Source organism: Alosa sapidissima, chromosome 19, assembly GCF_018492685.1.
Source record: "Alosa sapidissima isolate fAloSap1 chromosome 19, fAloSap1.pri, whole genome shotgun sequence".
Classification (NCBI taxonomy): domain Eukaryota; kingdom Metazoa; phylum Chordata; class Actinopteri; order Clupeiformes; family Clupeidae; genus Alosa; species Alosa sapidissima.
Window position 1 is genome coordinate 18,506,032 of NC_055975.1, and position 16,245 is coordinate 18,522,276.

Consider the following 16,245-nt stretch of genomic DNA (forward strand, 5'->3'; position numbering starts at 1 on the left):
TTAATGTCCTTAAACTGAAACTCAATCCATGGCCTCGTCCTAGATGCCTCAACAAGCACCTAGGGCAAGATAAACTCCCCATGCTACCATGCCTAACCCTGAACAAAGAGGACAAATGCAGACAATGTTCCATTAAAAGACCTGCATGACAGACAGACAGACAGACACACACACACACACACAAAAACACACACACACACACACAACTGTTCCTTAACCGAGTTGACAGGCTAGGCTAAGCGTTTAGATTTCCGTCACTCGACAGCCTTGTGTGGGAGAAGCGGGTGCTCCAGAGGCCAGCGTGTCTGAGTGCTGTTCCCCAACAACTCGCTGACACATTATAAATGAGCCAGCTCCACACCTGACTGGAGACAAGACAGCAGAGCTGATAAATGATAGGCGAGTGAGGAAGACCTAGTGCATTAGTGTGTGTGTGTGTGTGTGTGTGTGTGTGTGTGTGTATCTGAGTGAAAAGAGAGTGAAATACCATGAGACATGCATTTGTGTGTGTGTGTGTCTTTGAGAGGTGTATGAGCATGAATGTAAGTGTGGACCGTCTTTCTCATTTCTCATGAAAAAAGTACAAGTTATTTGAGCTGACTGCGTGAATAAATAACATGTGAATGAGAACAAGGGAGAAAGTGAAAGAATGAGGAGAGAGCCAGAAAAAAATGATTTTGTGTGTGTGTGTCAGTGAGTGAGTGAGTGAGTGAGTGAAAGAAAGAAAGAAAGAGAGAGAGTGAGTGAGTGAGTGAGAGAGAGAGAGAAAGGAGGGGGAGAGAGAGAAACAAAATGTGTGGGGTACTTTCCATTCCTGGCTGCCGTATTTGCATTTCTCTGTTTTGTTATTTTAGCTTGATTTCTGCACTGTCTGTGGGCCTGCCACTGTTGCTGTGGAGACAGGGAGATTGGCAGCTGGCTCTAGGCTAATGCGGGCTCGATGGTTGACAGGTATGCTGACAGCGCTAGCCCTGAGAACAAAAGAGAGAGGGAGAGAGAGAGAGAGAGGCAGAGAAATGGAGAACCACTACGAATACACTGATCATTGGTCCAATGATTCAGATATGTGATCAAACACACACACACACACACACACACACACACACACACAGACACACACACAATACAAGGGTGAAGTGCCAGTGTTAAAATTAACTTTACTGCCAAGTCAGCATGGCCAAGGTCACACATCCGTTTGGCAAGTATTCACCTTTTTTATTCCTGTCTGCTATGAAGTTGATCAATTTAAGACTTTATCTTACACTTTATCAAATCATTTCAAAAAAGCATTACTTAGTAATTAAGTAACAACAATTCCCTTATCAATTGTTGATTTGTGTCCTTTACAGAATGCTCCAACTGCATAGAAACTCACAAAGACCACCAACTCTCCAGACAAAATATATCTTCAGTTTTTCAGTCTCCATGTTTCTTTCCTTAACGTCTCTGTTAGCCCCTTCAAAAGGAGGAAATGCGAGCCATAAAAATATCATTAAATACTGAATGAAAGAAATGACTTAACAACACACAATCCCTTGATTGGATTTATAGGTCAAACCCGAAAACTGGTACACAAATTTATAACACAGATTGGAAAACCTCAGTAACCTTAAAAAAACTGGGCTGCATTCCCAGACGTGCATTAAGTTCAGATCTGGATTAAATTTAGTCTTCAGTGGACAAAATCTCCAATCAAAAGCAATTCAGCGAGTGACTTGTCTCTGAAAAACAGGTTTGCAAAATTGAGAGTTAAAGATTTCACTTTAGCAGGAGAATGAAGCGGCAGTTATGCCTCATCCATGGCAGGGGCCTGTACAGGCAGTTTGTCTATGGACGCTGTAGACAAATGGCTGTATTACTGTATTACAGGATCTGAGTATCATGATCTCATAAAGAAGCTGTGACCCAGGCACTGTGTAAAAACACCAATGGATTGCAGGACAAAGGAGTCATCAGCCTCTTCTTAATAAGCTGTTTAAGGAGGGGGACTGTTTGAGCATTAGTCAAGCAACTACAGTAATCTCTTTTTGAAATGTCTTTTCTGTTTAGTCCGCTAGATAGATGGTATAGCCTATGCTGCTGTATAGCCTATGTAGCATTTAAAAAAATACATTTACATATTTCTGGTAGCAAAATACTGAAGGTGTGGTCCTTGTGATTAATGTTTCTGATGTCCATTTGGGATTTAGAGGTCAGTAAGCCAATCTTTCGCAGAGGTCCTTAGGAGTACCCACAATCAGATCCAATACGAAGTTTATAGGTCATGATGACCCATTCAGGCTCCCTGTTGACTCTGTTGAGGGGTTACACCACGCTCAGGGCCTGGGATGGTGATGAGACCCACAGAACCCTGATGGACCACGGTGTGAAGGCCCAGCGATCACCAGTGTTTCTGCAGCCAGCCAGAGACGTACTCATACACCAGCAGCATGACGGCACCTCCTGCAGACAGAAACCATCAGAGGATGGGGGGGAGGAGAGATACATAGGAAGCATATTGTGAAGACTTCCTCCGGGAACCATGAGCCAGTTGCACAAAACACCTTAAGTTAAGGTTTCCTTCAATTAAAATTGGTTGCACAAAACATCCTTAAGTCTTCTCCTTAAGGTGTCCTAAGGTTTTCTCATTATTTTGTAAGAAAATCCTTAAACCATTGCAAAAATGACCTTAGCAGCCAAAATAAGGAGGACAACCTAAGGAAGTCTACCTCTGACTCTACCTTAACCATATTATTAGCTGAATTAATGCTGCAAATAAACAACTTCGCTAATAAAATGCATAACTTCTCTAATAAAACGTATTAACAATAAAACCTCGCTAATATGCTTACTCTTCTATCAAATAGGCCTATCAGCGCTATTGTGTGGTTTACATATATATCCCCTGCAGCCCTCCAGTGCCCATCCTACCTGGTCCAAGCCTCATAATCTTGGGCACCAATCCTTTGTACAGTGCCAGGTAACTAGGAAAAGGAAAAAGGAAACAATGGGATGCATGTTCAGACAGGGCTCTACACTAACATTTTTTTCCAGGAGCACTTGTGCGCCCAAGTTAAAAAATTTAGGAGCACAGAGAAAAATTTGGGCGCACAGTCAGTTCTGTACTTAACTTAAACATAATCTAACATTACACTGCAGCTAACACTTAAACATGCCAGTGCACCAATTGCGAATATTAAGAATGACTGACAACATTTAGGCTACAGTAATAGGATTTTAAAGATCAGTGCCTTCTTTATTTTCAGTCTGTTCTATTTTCCTACATTTTGTTAATGTAAAATAGTATAATACATTGCCATATTTGCATTTAGCCTATATATCAAGTATCCTGCCAAATGTAGGCTAATTTATTTATTTGTGAATCCATCTGTAGCTAATCCAAATATGCCCATGGTGACCTATCTGACTGCATACTGCCTAAAACAGCTAACTACAACATTTTCTCATCCACAAAACCCAACATAGGCTAATCAAGGATATATATATTTTTTTAACTTTTATTTTATTTGAAATATCTGCATTGATGGGGGCAGTAGGCAAACGTTAGGCCTACTTTCGTTTTGCACTTCAGCTTGTATTCGGTGTAAACAAACAAGCATGCGTGGAAGCCTGGAGTTGTCAGTAGCGTTCTACCTTTGAATAAAATGGGAGTATTACGGGAAGCTACTTTTGTGCCTGTTCGCTACAGCTATATTTTGCATATTGCAGCCAATACGTCAACTGGGCTAAAAGGCATGTTAGGTTACCTTTTCTTCTCTCACTGCATTCTCAGAATCTCATCCTGTTCCTCCAAAATCCGATGAATTCGGTGGATAGAAGAACTAATTTCTTCAATCTTTGCATCTTGGCTGGCTAGTCTAACTTTCCACTTTTTCTGCGTGCTCTTGGATTTGATAGAAGCGACTACTAGCGAGTCACAACGCGAAACTGCTAACGTTGATGGGAGTTGTAGTTTTTATGCTGCATTCGCGACGTGATTCTATGGTTTGCACCAGTAATGTTTCTTAATGTTGCGGTGTATTTTGTAGACAAACATTGACATGGTTAGAAGTCATTCGCACCAGTGCGCCTAAATATTGTTTTGCACTCGCACGCCATCATTTTTACTCGCATGTGCGAGTGAAATGGGCGCACTGTAGAGCCCTGTCAGAATATTGACACTTTCCAACCATTACCTCAAAGGGCTCTAACACTGCATTTAAAACCTTTGTTTACAAGAAAGATTTGATTGCTTCTGAAACGATTTGGTAAGAGTATAATGCACCAGTTTAAGATTAATTTCACTACTGGTTATATGCCCCTGGCAGTCGAAAGTCAATGAAGTCTTTCCAGATCCACTCTCAATCTCAACTGAGATTTGAGAAGCGGCCTGGTGTTAACCAATATATTAAACAAGCATCGCAATTATAATGCATGATAAATAATCTTAAGCAACTAAAGTCACAGCACTCAGCAACTCAGGAACTCGGCAGTCAAAAAATTACTTGAATTAGGGTCGGGCAGTTGGATGATTTTAATCGAATGATTATTGTGATCTACCTTGAAGACATCCCTGTCTGCTTTTCTGGTGAATCGTGGAGATCGTGACAAGATGTTATTAATGTATCCAAACCAAACAAAAGACGTTGATGTCGTGTCTCAATGCTATGTTGACAAACCAACAGAATGATTGCCTACTAGGAGGCTATGTTGACTGAATAAACAATATCATGTTTTTTTCATGGTCCTCTTTCATGCATGACATATTTTTAAAACAATTCAACATAAGGTAGCAACATCGTGGGCGTGGAACTATTCCCAAACAATAGAAGCAGTGTGGCAAAGTTATCTGGTAACCTTACCAGGCACTTCTGCTGGTAAAACGCCTAATCTATTCAAACATCTAGAAAGGATATATGTAAAAAAGATGCCTAGAGTGTTTCAAATGGGTTGGCGTTTATTTTTCTTAGAAGGTTTGTGTGTATGATAGTGTCAGAATTAGATATGTGCACATGTTTTTTCTATGTTTTTCTACTATCTTGAGGAATGAAAAATGTTCAATGACAAAACAACAAAACAGTATCTTGAATGTAATGTCCTGTTTTAAATGGTGCAGATAAACAAATCTATAGGCTTGTTCAAGTCAGGATATTCCTGACAACACTGGGAAGAAAGAACACAGTTTAGATAATGGGATGTCATTGTGTGTTAAAAAGACTGTGATATGATTTGTTGGGGGAATATTACCCACCCCTAACTGGAATGTACTGGAACTGAAACTAATAAACTGGAACTAGAGTCTGCCACCTCAATCAAACTTAACATATTTGAATGAAAATGAAATGCCCAAATTTATTTCAATTTCCTAAAAAGACACATTTTTACAAAGTGAGAATTTTTATGGCACATCCCACCACATCCCTTTGGCATGCAGTTTGGGGTTCCTCAGAATACCAAGTTTAAGTGAAGCACTTGCTCCCCTTACTATTGTTCTCCTCTTTATTTATACACACATATTTGAAAGCCTGTGTCTGGTTAGCTACCTTTTAGTACCCCGTCCCATGCCTCTCTCTCTCTCTCTCTCTCTCTCTCTCTCTCTCTCTCTCTCTCTCTCTCAGGTAGTCACATTAGTCGTGTGTTGTTGTTGGGGAGTGTACCTGCTGTAATGTGTAGCAGCTGAAGGCAGGGAGCCTGAGAGGGGGTCTGAGAGGTGGCGGTGGCGGTGGCAGTGGCTGGCTTGTGGCTGGCTCCGGTGGCGGCGGCGAGAGAGCTGGCCGCTGTGGTTAATAAGGGCCCCGCTCTGCTTCCTCCTGCCCCCGCTGTCTGATGAGCCTGACCCGCCGAGCGCCGCGCGCCTCGTTAGGGCCCGCTTAACGACCTCTCCCACAGGGGCCCCTAATTAGCGGCGACTGGCTCGCGTTAGCCAGCGCTGGACAGGATGGGGCAGAGGGGGCAGCACCTTTCAGCAATCACCCACCACCACCCACCCGACCCCCCCCCCCCCCCCCACTCCACCCCCCCACCCACCACCACCCACCACCACCCACCACCACCCACCCGAACCCCCCCCCCCCCCCCCACTCCCCACCCCACTCCCAGCACTGCAATGAAAAAAAGAAAGTTTTCAAAAAAAGAGGGGGAACATAAATAGCATTGAAGAGGGCAGCACCCTTAAGGCGCCAGAGTGGCCTAATAAGAAACGGCGCACGGGTCCCAACTTGAAGGGACAGGCTGGGGACTGACTGACGAACCGACTGACTGGCTGGCTGGGGTCCTTAGGGGGACACAGGGCCTGCAGATTCCCTGCGTGACTATCCCACACCTGCCTCTGTTTTCTCTGGTTTGGCTCCAGGATTTCTGCGAAGTGGTGTGCAGTGGACCCAGCGGATGTCAACGATTCACAGAAAACAGAAGGGCCTGTGCTTTATGAAGGGTGACCAAAACAAGCACAAAAAAAAAAGAAAAAATGGACCTCACATGTCCTGACGTCCAGTATGTCTGTGTGTGTGTCTGTTGTAATGGCCATGTGGTAGCACACTCTCACCCCTCTTCATGGTACACCAGGGCCATGCTCTGGAAGCAGCTGCGGTACTTGATCTCCCCAGGCACAGGTTGCGGGCCCTGGATGCGACTCTTAGCCACGTCAAAGGGAATGTTGACACAGGATGAAATCGTGCCGGACGTCAGGCCAATGGCAAACTTCCTCAGGAACTCCAACCTGGGGTCCTGGAAGACAGAGAAAAGACAGAAGAGAGGGATTACATAGGTAGGTGAATTTCTGAATGTTGCATTAATAAGACGATACATGAATAATGAATGCATGACAGTTGACTCTTGGACAATATTTACCATGCCATGTCATCTGGTTGTATAGCCATTCAAACTTTTTCAACTGACAAACAATAATGGATTACTAAAGACGAGGGAAGAAACATTGTGTGTGTGTGTGTGTGTGTGTGTGTGTGTGTGTGTGTGAATGAGGGAGAGAGGAAACAAAAAGAGACATGAAGAGAGAGAGAGATGAAGGATATATACAGGGAAAAAATGCAGTGAAGAGGCGACATGTGTGAGGGAGTGAGGGAATGAGAGAGAGAGAGAGAGAGAGAGAGAGAGAGAAAGAAAGAGGGCAGTAGGCTGTGCATATGATTGCAAAGCTGGCATGAAAGCTCTAATCATTTAATGGTGGTAGGGGAGCGGGATCAGAGCTTCCTGACTGTGCGGCGGCTTCTCTGATTGGCTGCGCCCAGATCACATGTCCAGCAGGGGGCACGGGAGTGGCTGGGGAGGCATATGGGGACAATTTGGGTAATTGGGCAGTGACTCGGCGCAGGGGTATTACTGTAGCCAGAGAAGCCACAGTTCGGCACAGCTCTGACAGCTAATTGGCCAGGATATTTTTACAAATGACAGGACCCGAGTCAGGCCCGGCCTTTCTCAAAGTGCTGGACACCCGGCGCGGTGGACTAAATCAACAGCTAATTCTACGCTTTGGAGGAGTGTGTGTTTGAGTGAGTGACTGTAAGTGTGTGTGTGCATGTATGCATGTGAGTGTGTCTGTGTGTGTGCATGTGTGTGTGTGCGTGCGTGCGAGTGAGCAAGCGGAACACGCCACCGCGTCAAATCCAACACACACCAATCAGTTCTTTTCCGACTTGTTGTTAACCATACATCAAATTATGAAATCTTTACCCAACACCCCTCCTCCTTTAAAATAACAGCTAATTAATCTCCCTCTCTCCCTCTCACTGCCTTCCTCCCAGAAGTAATAGATGGAGCCATAAGCCTCCCTGTGCACCGCTAACATATTGGCTGCTTAATTTCACCGGTTGTGTATATGGCCAGCAAAGACCTGTGGAAGAAATGAATCATCAATCTAACTGGATCAAGCTATCTGACTGCGCAGGAGCGATTACTCTGGAAAACAGGAGTGCCTAATCAGAGCTTGAATCCTGAGGGAATACCTCCTCAACCACCCCAGCCAGAGCCTACCCCCACTACTACCTCCCACCACATCCCAAAGACAAAGAAAAGACTTGATACAGTAATCAAAAAAGCAGGTTGTGAGTCACTTCCCCCTAAACACTAAATGACTGGTCACTGCAATGATGGACGTTTGGATTGCGGACTTGACCACCTGGTGGCTGGTGCTCATCTCCTGAGTGGGGCCAGTGAGGAATAGGGAGAGAGAGAGAGAGAGAGAGAAAGAGAGAAAGAGAGAGAGAGTGAAAGAGAGAAAGAGAGAGAGAGTGAAAGAGAGACACAGACAAGTTTTAACTTGTGCTTTCAACTGTAAAGAGTAAGGCACCCCTACCCACCATCCCAACGCCCCCTACCCACCATCCCAACGCCCCCAACCCCCACCCCACCGAATAATACCGCTGTCTGCTTCCAATTAGTTCATTTGAGCTAATCTAATGCTGCAGTTTATACATGTGGAGCCGAGCACATGGTAATGTTTCCATTAAACAACATTAAGCTTTGTTTGGGAGAGAACCCTTCCCGGATGTGTAACCCAACCCACTGAGGATATTATGGAGGCAAACAGAAGTGGCATTAGTGAGTTTGATCTTACAAGCTCACTTTCCTCAATCTCAATCTCTCTCTCTCTCTCTTTCTCTTTCTCCCGAGCCCTTCTCTCTACCTTTCTTCTCTCTTTTCCTAACTCTGGCTATGTCATTGCTAATGGGAGTTTGAGTAGAAGGTCCTTTGATTATTGCTGAGTGAAACCAAGTGCTCCGTCTAGTCAGCCCTATGGGAGAGGCTCTTAGTTTGATGAACTCTCGACTAGAACCTGCCAGCCTCCAGTCCAAGGCCACAAACTCCTGTGATTAACTGAATAATTAAATAAACCATACTGAATGTTATAAAATGTTCGATTTTGGAGGGTTTTAGGCTAGGATTATAAGAGTAGAGGGAACGTTTGCACAGTAACGTCACTTCAATTTACACCGCTATTTGGATGAGAAACTTGATGGATCTTACCCATCATCTGCTATGTATACTGGTCAGCATACAAGCACTTCTTCTACTGCTTCAGTCATTTAATGACCTGATATTGAAGAAAACATCATCTGGACCATGCACCAGAGGCTAAATTACTTGCGCTGGGTGTTTGACAGGGAAAAGTACATTGAAGAAAACCACTGTTATGCAAATCTTTGTGAGGTCAGGCCATAACGATAAAACCACGGTCAGATAAGAATCACATGTCATCATATGTCTATATGTTTGCTTTGTGTTGTATGTAAATATGATGTGTGATGTGCCCTGTCCCTGTTACTTGTTATATGTGCTGCAGAACAGGAACCTGCTGGAGGTCAGGCCCGTTTTAAACTGTAACTTTGTTACTTTTAATACTTTCCTGTATAATACATAAATAAATAAATAAATAATTATAATAATAATAATAATAATAATAATAATAATAATAATAATAATAAGTATAATAAATAAATAAATAAATAAATATTAAATGAAAAATGTGGCACTAGGGTCATGTGATGTCAGCACCACTGACATCCTTTGCAGCCATGATGTGTGTCTTGTAGCTGTGATTCCATAACAGCCTCTTACCCCACCCCTTGCTCTAAAAATACTCTTACACGTGTATAGCCCCAGGCTGGTCCAGACCAAACAACGTGATATATACAGATTAGGCACTAAGGTAAGATAAACAGGAAAGGCGCACAAGACTGGGTAGGGACTTGGTGGGCAAACAGAGTCATTGAGACAGGATTATGGATTTGGCCTTGTTATTGGGCAGCGTGATCGTATGTGCGTACATAAGATGGGTTCAGTGGCTTGATTTGTAAAGAAGTTCTCTGCTGTTCTGTGGACAAACCAAGAACGTGTACAGTAGGCCTATTTGCACGTCAGTGAGACTTGAATTGTAAACATTGTGACTGGAGAATAATTTATGACCTTGGCCATTGTCCCAGGATTAGTAAATTGGCTGGGTGATTTGGCAGCATCACTGCGATTGGTGGACTAGCCATACCTGGTCTCATGACGAGCTCTCAACATAGACTATAGCTGTTAATGACCTCTACTGGGCAAAGCATTCATTGGTACAGTAGAGTACTCAGAGCAGACACTGTAAAGAGGAGGTGAGGTATAGTGACCTGGCTGGCAGGGATGGCGTCTTTGACGTTGAAGTAGAAGCCAAAGTAGATCATGTTGAAGACGCCGTGGCGACCCAGCGTGGACGTCAGGCCCTTGTTGAGGCCCCGGAGCCCGAAGCCGTCCTCTTGGATGATCTGGCGAGCCTGTCCAAACGTGGAGGGTTGCTGGGTGCATGACAGGGTTAAAGAGAGAGAGGGAGAGAGAGAGAGAGAGAGGGAGGGAGGGAGAGAGTGATAGGGGATTGGAGGATGGTTGAGTAGAGGTGATAAAAGAGAGATCAGGTTGAAGGAAAGAGAGAAAAACAGTGAGGAGATGAGTGAGGCCAAACAGATGACAGAATATGTCATTCCATATGTTAAGTCCAGTCCTGCCTACGTTTGCAGGTGGTTGTAAAGCTGCCGTTCAGTTTACATACGTTGGGGCGGCGGGGTAAACCCCCCTAAGAGAGCTGCGATGCAGTCTGCAGAGGGGATTAGTACCTGCTGTGGGTTTCTCACCTCTTTGAAGGAGTCTCTGTTGGCCTGCAGGCTCACTTTCACCACCTCAAATGGGTTCACTACAAGAGCTTCAGTCAAGCCTGACCCCAGGCCTGCTACTGACAGAGCCTACACACACACACACAGAGAGAGAGAGAGAGAGAGAGAGAGAGAGAGAGAGAGAGAGAGAGAGACAGACACACACACACACTCTCTCTCTCACACACACACACACACACACACACACACACACACACACACACACACACACACACACACACACACACACACACACACACACACACACACACACACAGAGAGAGAGAGGAGAGAGAGAGATATAATGAAGGAACTAAGATACAGTAAAATCAGGACTCCAAAAAAGACTCTTAGACTGCCTTTGTGTTTGTGCCTGTGTTTGAGCAAATTCTTCAACAGCTCTTTCACTTTCCTTGTCCTCATGTCACTATGTCACTGCACAGCACTACCTGTCATGGTCACACACCACGTATACACACACACACACACACACACACCCAGACAGACACACACACACACACACACACCAGTAATCCCACAAACCATGCTCCTTGAGAAGATTGAGAGGCTGTTTTAAGCACAACACACACACACACACACACACACACACATACACACATGTTGTACATGACCACAGAGCCTTAAATACACAGCACTCTGAGCCTCTAGAGCTGGGTGTGTGCAGACACTGGAGTGATTGATAGGTGAACAGATCATTTGTATTCCAGAGAAGGGCAGGGATGTCATCTGTCTGCTTCTCATCACTATTAATCAGCATCATTAATCGTCCACACTCATACACTCATGCAGCCAGTGTCTATCACACACTCACTCTCTAGCACATAGACATGCACATGATATTGTACAATATCTCATCCATCACCTTAACAATGAGGTAAAGGCTAACGATGTGACACAAACATATCATGCATATCCTCTACTCTCCCTCTCTCTCTTTCTCTCTCTCACACACACACACTCACACCTCTGCAAAACACTCATGCATGTGCATAAATATCCATTTCCCAAATAGAAGCCTGTAGCCACCTCGCTAAAATAGTGTAATGGTTTGCCACTGTGTCAGTTTGCATATCTATCTTACCAAACCTGTTGCATCACCACCAGGACAAGCCTACAGAGCTAGTCATTGCCTTTTGTCCTATAGACTGACTATTTTGAGAATGTGAAAATATTTCCTACGGTCGTCGTGGGATTAAGAGGTCCCATGACAAATTGACAAATTACCAAAAAGGAAACATAGTAAACTAAACAAGCATAGTTTACAGAACTATAACTTGGTAAACATGGATTCATCGAATCCATATTTAAACAATAAGGCTTATGTTTACATACAATGTAGGTATAAGTATATATACACAACAGCTATAGGCATGAGAACACTGCGAACAGGATTTGAAAACGGTATGTGTGTGTGTGTGTGTGTGTGAGAGTATATGTGTGTGAGAGAGATACTCACGAGTCCAGGAGACATAGAGGTAAAGCTCAGGGCTTTCTTATACTGCTCAAAGGTAAGAAACTGTGAAAGACAAAAAAAATAAAAAATAATGAGTTTAAATGCTCCCCTCCCAAATATTAAAGTAGCACTATGCAACAATTTTAGCAAAAATCACCTTAATTATGCAGGTTGAGAGTCGCTCTGATGGTTCTACAACACTTTCTGGGTCGTTTGGTGGGTGCTTCGTCTCCCCCTATCACTTCTCCGCGGAAAAAACGAATATGCAACTTTTTGTTCCCGGTCCGAAGAAAACCGGATGTGACTTAGCGGAAGTATCCAATCGCGGCTCGAAAATGTAGTCAGATTGTAGTTTCGAAGAAGTTTTATTGTGAGCCCTGTATGTGTTTAGCTTGGTTTCTTGATGGCTAGCTCGCTAGCTAGTGGGGGTTTAGCATAGCAGTCACTTCCTACCGAAGCTTCAGGGGGAACTGTATCGTGAAAAATGCAAGCCCAAATCCAGCGAAAACCCAGAAACAGCGAAGAAATAACCAGACCTGCATAGTCCTTTTTAACCACCGCACACTGACATCTCCCTGTGTAAAGAGAACATGACCCGACATGTTGACCTTGATGCTGAGAAGTCATATGAGTAAACAGTAAAACTCTTCTCTGAATCCTTCCCCTGAGTTTGATGCCTGCTGTTGCCAATCCTCATTACATGGCAGAATCCATCATGGCAGAGACCCTCCTGATAGAATGTTAATGGTGTCTGTCAGCAGCTCTTCACACCTTCCGGTCAGTCTCTGCAGTGGTGGGCTGTTGTCTGAGCTGACCTTTCAAACCTCTGGCACGTTTGAACATCTGCAACTATCTATCGCCGGCTATTTCACTACCACCTCTGCTGAAGTAAGAAATCTGGGCGTAATCCTGGATCCTACTCTCTCATTCGCTTCACATATCAAAAATAAATCACCAGAACGTCTTTCTTTCATCTCAAAAGCATCTCCAAACTCCACCCCTCCCTCAACTCATCTGCAGCAGAAACACGTATACATGCATTCATTACATCTAGGCTAGACTACTGCAACACTCTACTTTACGGCATCCCAGCTAAAACCCTAAATAGGCTGCAGTATGTCCAAATTCTGCTGCAAGGCTACTCACCCGCACCAGGCCCTGGGATCACATTACTCCAATCCTTCAGCAGTTGCATTGGCTTCCTGTCCACTACCGCATTCAATACAAAATTATTCTCCTTGTCTATAAATCCCTACATAATCTGGCCCCATCCTAACTATCAGACCTCCTCGCCCCATACCGGAAATCACACACCCTTAGCTCTATGGATACATGTTTTTTAGCAGTTCCCACATCTTGGCTTCACTCCATGGGTGACGGGGCCTTCAGTGTGGTAGGTCCTAAGCTGTGGAATGCCCTGCTGCTTGTGATGTGCCAAAGCACAACTATATCCACTTTTAAAACTCCGTTAAAAACACATCTTTTTAGCTTAGCTTTCCTCTCAGCCCCCTGATTTCTACTTGCACTGCCTCTTTATTTTCCCTGTTGTTCTGTCTTCTTCTCTACACTTGGTATTCACTTTGTGCTCAGTATACTAACTGCATCTCCTCTGAGTGTGTTTATGCAACCTCTGCATCTTTGCATTTATTGCATCCATGCATCCATGTCCAGCCTGTGTCCGTGTCCTTCCTGTATGCTTGTTCTCTCATTGTCCCTGTCTAAATGTACTGTCCATACTGTCAGTGTAATCTAGCCATGTATGTGATTGCTTGCTAAATGTACTTCTTATGCCTATACCTTATTGCACAGTACCCTTGGGTACCTTGAAAAGATGAACAAAATCTAAATTAAATGTATTATTATTATTATTATTATTATTATTATTATTATCATCATCATCATTATGAGTTCATGTCTGTGGCTCCTCAACTGAAGTGGTGAATAATGACATGTGTTTAGAGACATGTGTTTTTTTTTGTTTATAGCATCTTTTTGCACAAAACTATGGACTGAAGTTTCTGCTGTATTTTTGTATATAGTATTTTGCACTCTGACAATACACATCTCTTGCATTATTGCACTTTTGCACATTTTTCTGCTCTATCACAACACATCATGTACAATTTCTTAGCTAACTGTTACATTCTTGTGTTTTTTGTCTTGTGATTTTGCCTTGTGATATTGTTGTTATTTACTGTTTAGTGTTAAAAATGTCCTTATCTGTTGCACTTTTTGTCTTATCTGTTGCGTTGTTTCTTCTTCACCGTGGGATAGAGAAATGCAATTTCAATTTCTAGTATATTTCTAATATATGTGAAGAAATTGACAATAAAGCTGACTTTGACTTTGAGAACTGCAAAGTTGTGTTCAGATCAGAATTTGAGCAGTGATGACCATATTTTTGGCAGAAAAAGAAATAATCATGATCATGCTTAATAAATCATAATGTGCCCACCGTACCTAATGCTTTAGGTGATGTGCTGTTCATGTATGAGGTCACGAATGACAAACTATGAACTCATGTCAATTCCTGAAGATTCATGAGATATATAGATATGAATACATGAATCATGAATTAATTCATGCATGAATTCATAATCATTGAAGTCATGGTCAGTTAACATTGATCGTATAGTGTTATCCAATTCCGTGCAGTGAGATTTTCAAATGCGTGCAAATGCCTCGAGTTGGGCCATTACATTATTCGTGGCCAGACCCTTAATCTTTCAGATTGGGTCTGGTCCTCCAGGCTACATGATGACACATGTTAAATACAATCTAGCCTGTAGACTCAGTGTTGAGGCTTTGAGGGGGTGACTGCTTCCTCCTTTCACTACATGGTGTGTTGGAAGTGAAATGGCTTCCTGTGAGGCCACTGGAGGCATGCCCAGTGTGTGAGCCATGTGCAGGTCTGCCAGGTTAGGTGGAGCCCTGTGACATGGACCCCAGAGGTGGGTGAAGCACTAATACTTAACCTGAGGGCCCCATCTACGGCTCACACTTTCAGGCGTGCCCAGTGTGAGAGCCATATGAGGGGACCCCTCGGTTAGGTATTAGTGGTTCACCCACTTCTGGGGTCCCTCACACAGGCGTTTACTTGGAACGTTATAAATGAACACTCCTAGTGCAAGGGAATAACCCAATTTAGTGTACCAAATACACTTCCACATGTAATAAAACAACAATCTGGATGTTAGAAATGAACTCTCCAAGTGAACAGGGATAAAACTATTGTCAAACACAAAAAAAGGAAAGTGTCAGGAAAGTGGTGCCAACAAAATGTGGTAGGATTGTTGATGTAGTCACCATATATGAGGGATTATTTTCTTTGCTTACCTTAACTGCCCTTTTGGGTGTCTCTGCCAGGATAGGTGGCAAGATTCCCTTATAAAACCCAAACACACTGCCAAAGAAAGCAAAAAGAGAGAGCAGATCATATAAAGTACATTACAAGGAAATGTGACATGCGTGTGTGTGTGCATCTGTATAGTCCTGCTCCAATGGCAAGACAAACTTGTTTCTTTTATTCAAGTTGATTCAAGTTTCTGTGTGGCGTTGAATTTCACATTAGATGTGCTAGAAGACAATGGAAAGTCAAAAAGATGAGAGTTAAAATATTGAGTCAGAAGTTACCACACATAAAACACACACACACTCTCACGCATGGAGAGAGAGAGAGAGAGAGAGAGAGAGAGAGAGAGAGAGAGAGAGAGAGAGAGAGAGAGGCAGACAGAGAGGATGTGTGCACAGTGATTCCTTTGAATTCCTTTTGACAGTGTGTATTGTTTCCAGTAGCCAGTGTGTGGTCAGGAACAAGAACAGGTTGGACTGGGTCTGAACGCCACAGCAGGCACAGCAGCTCACCCGGGTGCTTTCACACAGACGCTGATGGACTATTGACAAAATAAATGGTGAGCCTGTACATCGGTGAGGCTGTTTATTCCCAGGCTGAACACATAAACAGATCTCACAGACAAGGTCTTCCTCAGTCACTAATATGGTCATGTTTGTCTTTTATTACTGTGCATCTAGTGGTTGGGTAGTTTGGTTATGTACGCGCATTTATCTTTTTTTTTTTTTTTTGTTTAACATGGGAACAGATCCGATCATTCCTAATGTTCTCACAGTCTCAGGACTCTGTTACTAAAATAGATC

The 16,245-nt window shown here is 43.5% G+C and overlaps 1 protein-coding gene across 4 annotated transcripts in view; it reads right to left on the bottom strand.

Annotated features, from left to right (window-relative positions):
• Positions 1–1,132: 1,132 nt before the first annotated feature.
• slc25a21 (solute carrier family 25 member 21) overlaps positions 1,133–16,245 on the bottom strand; it is an 87,966-nt gene continuing 72,853 nt past the window's right edge. For all 4 annotated transcript variants that reach the window (XM_042071827.1, XM_042071825.1, XM_042071829.1 and 1 more), the window contains 7 exons: positions 15,427–15,493; positions 12,094–12,153; positions 10,599–10,706; positions 10,101–10,265; positions 6,524–6,705; positions 2,911–2,963; positions 1,133–2,442 (listed from right to left, as the gene is read on the bottom strand). In XM_042071827.1, the coding sequence (XP_041927761.1) occupies positions 2,381–2,442; positions 2,911–2,963; positions 6,524–6,705; positions 10,101–10,265; positions 10,599–10,706; positions 12,094–12,153; positions 15,427–15,493 (697 nt within the window). In that variant the 3' untranslated portion in view covers positions 1,133–2,380. The remainder of the gene's footprint in view (positions 2,443–2,910; positions 2,964–6,523; positions 6,706–10,100; positions 10,266–10,598; positions 10,707–12,093; positions 12,154–15,426; positions 15,494–16,245) is intronic.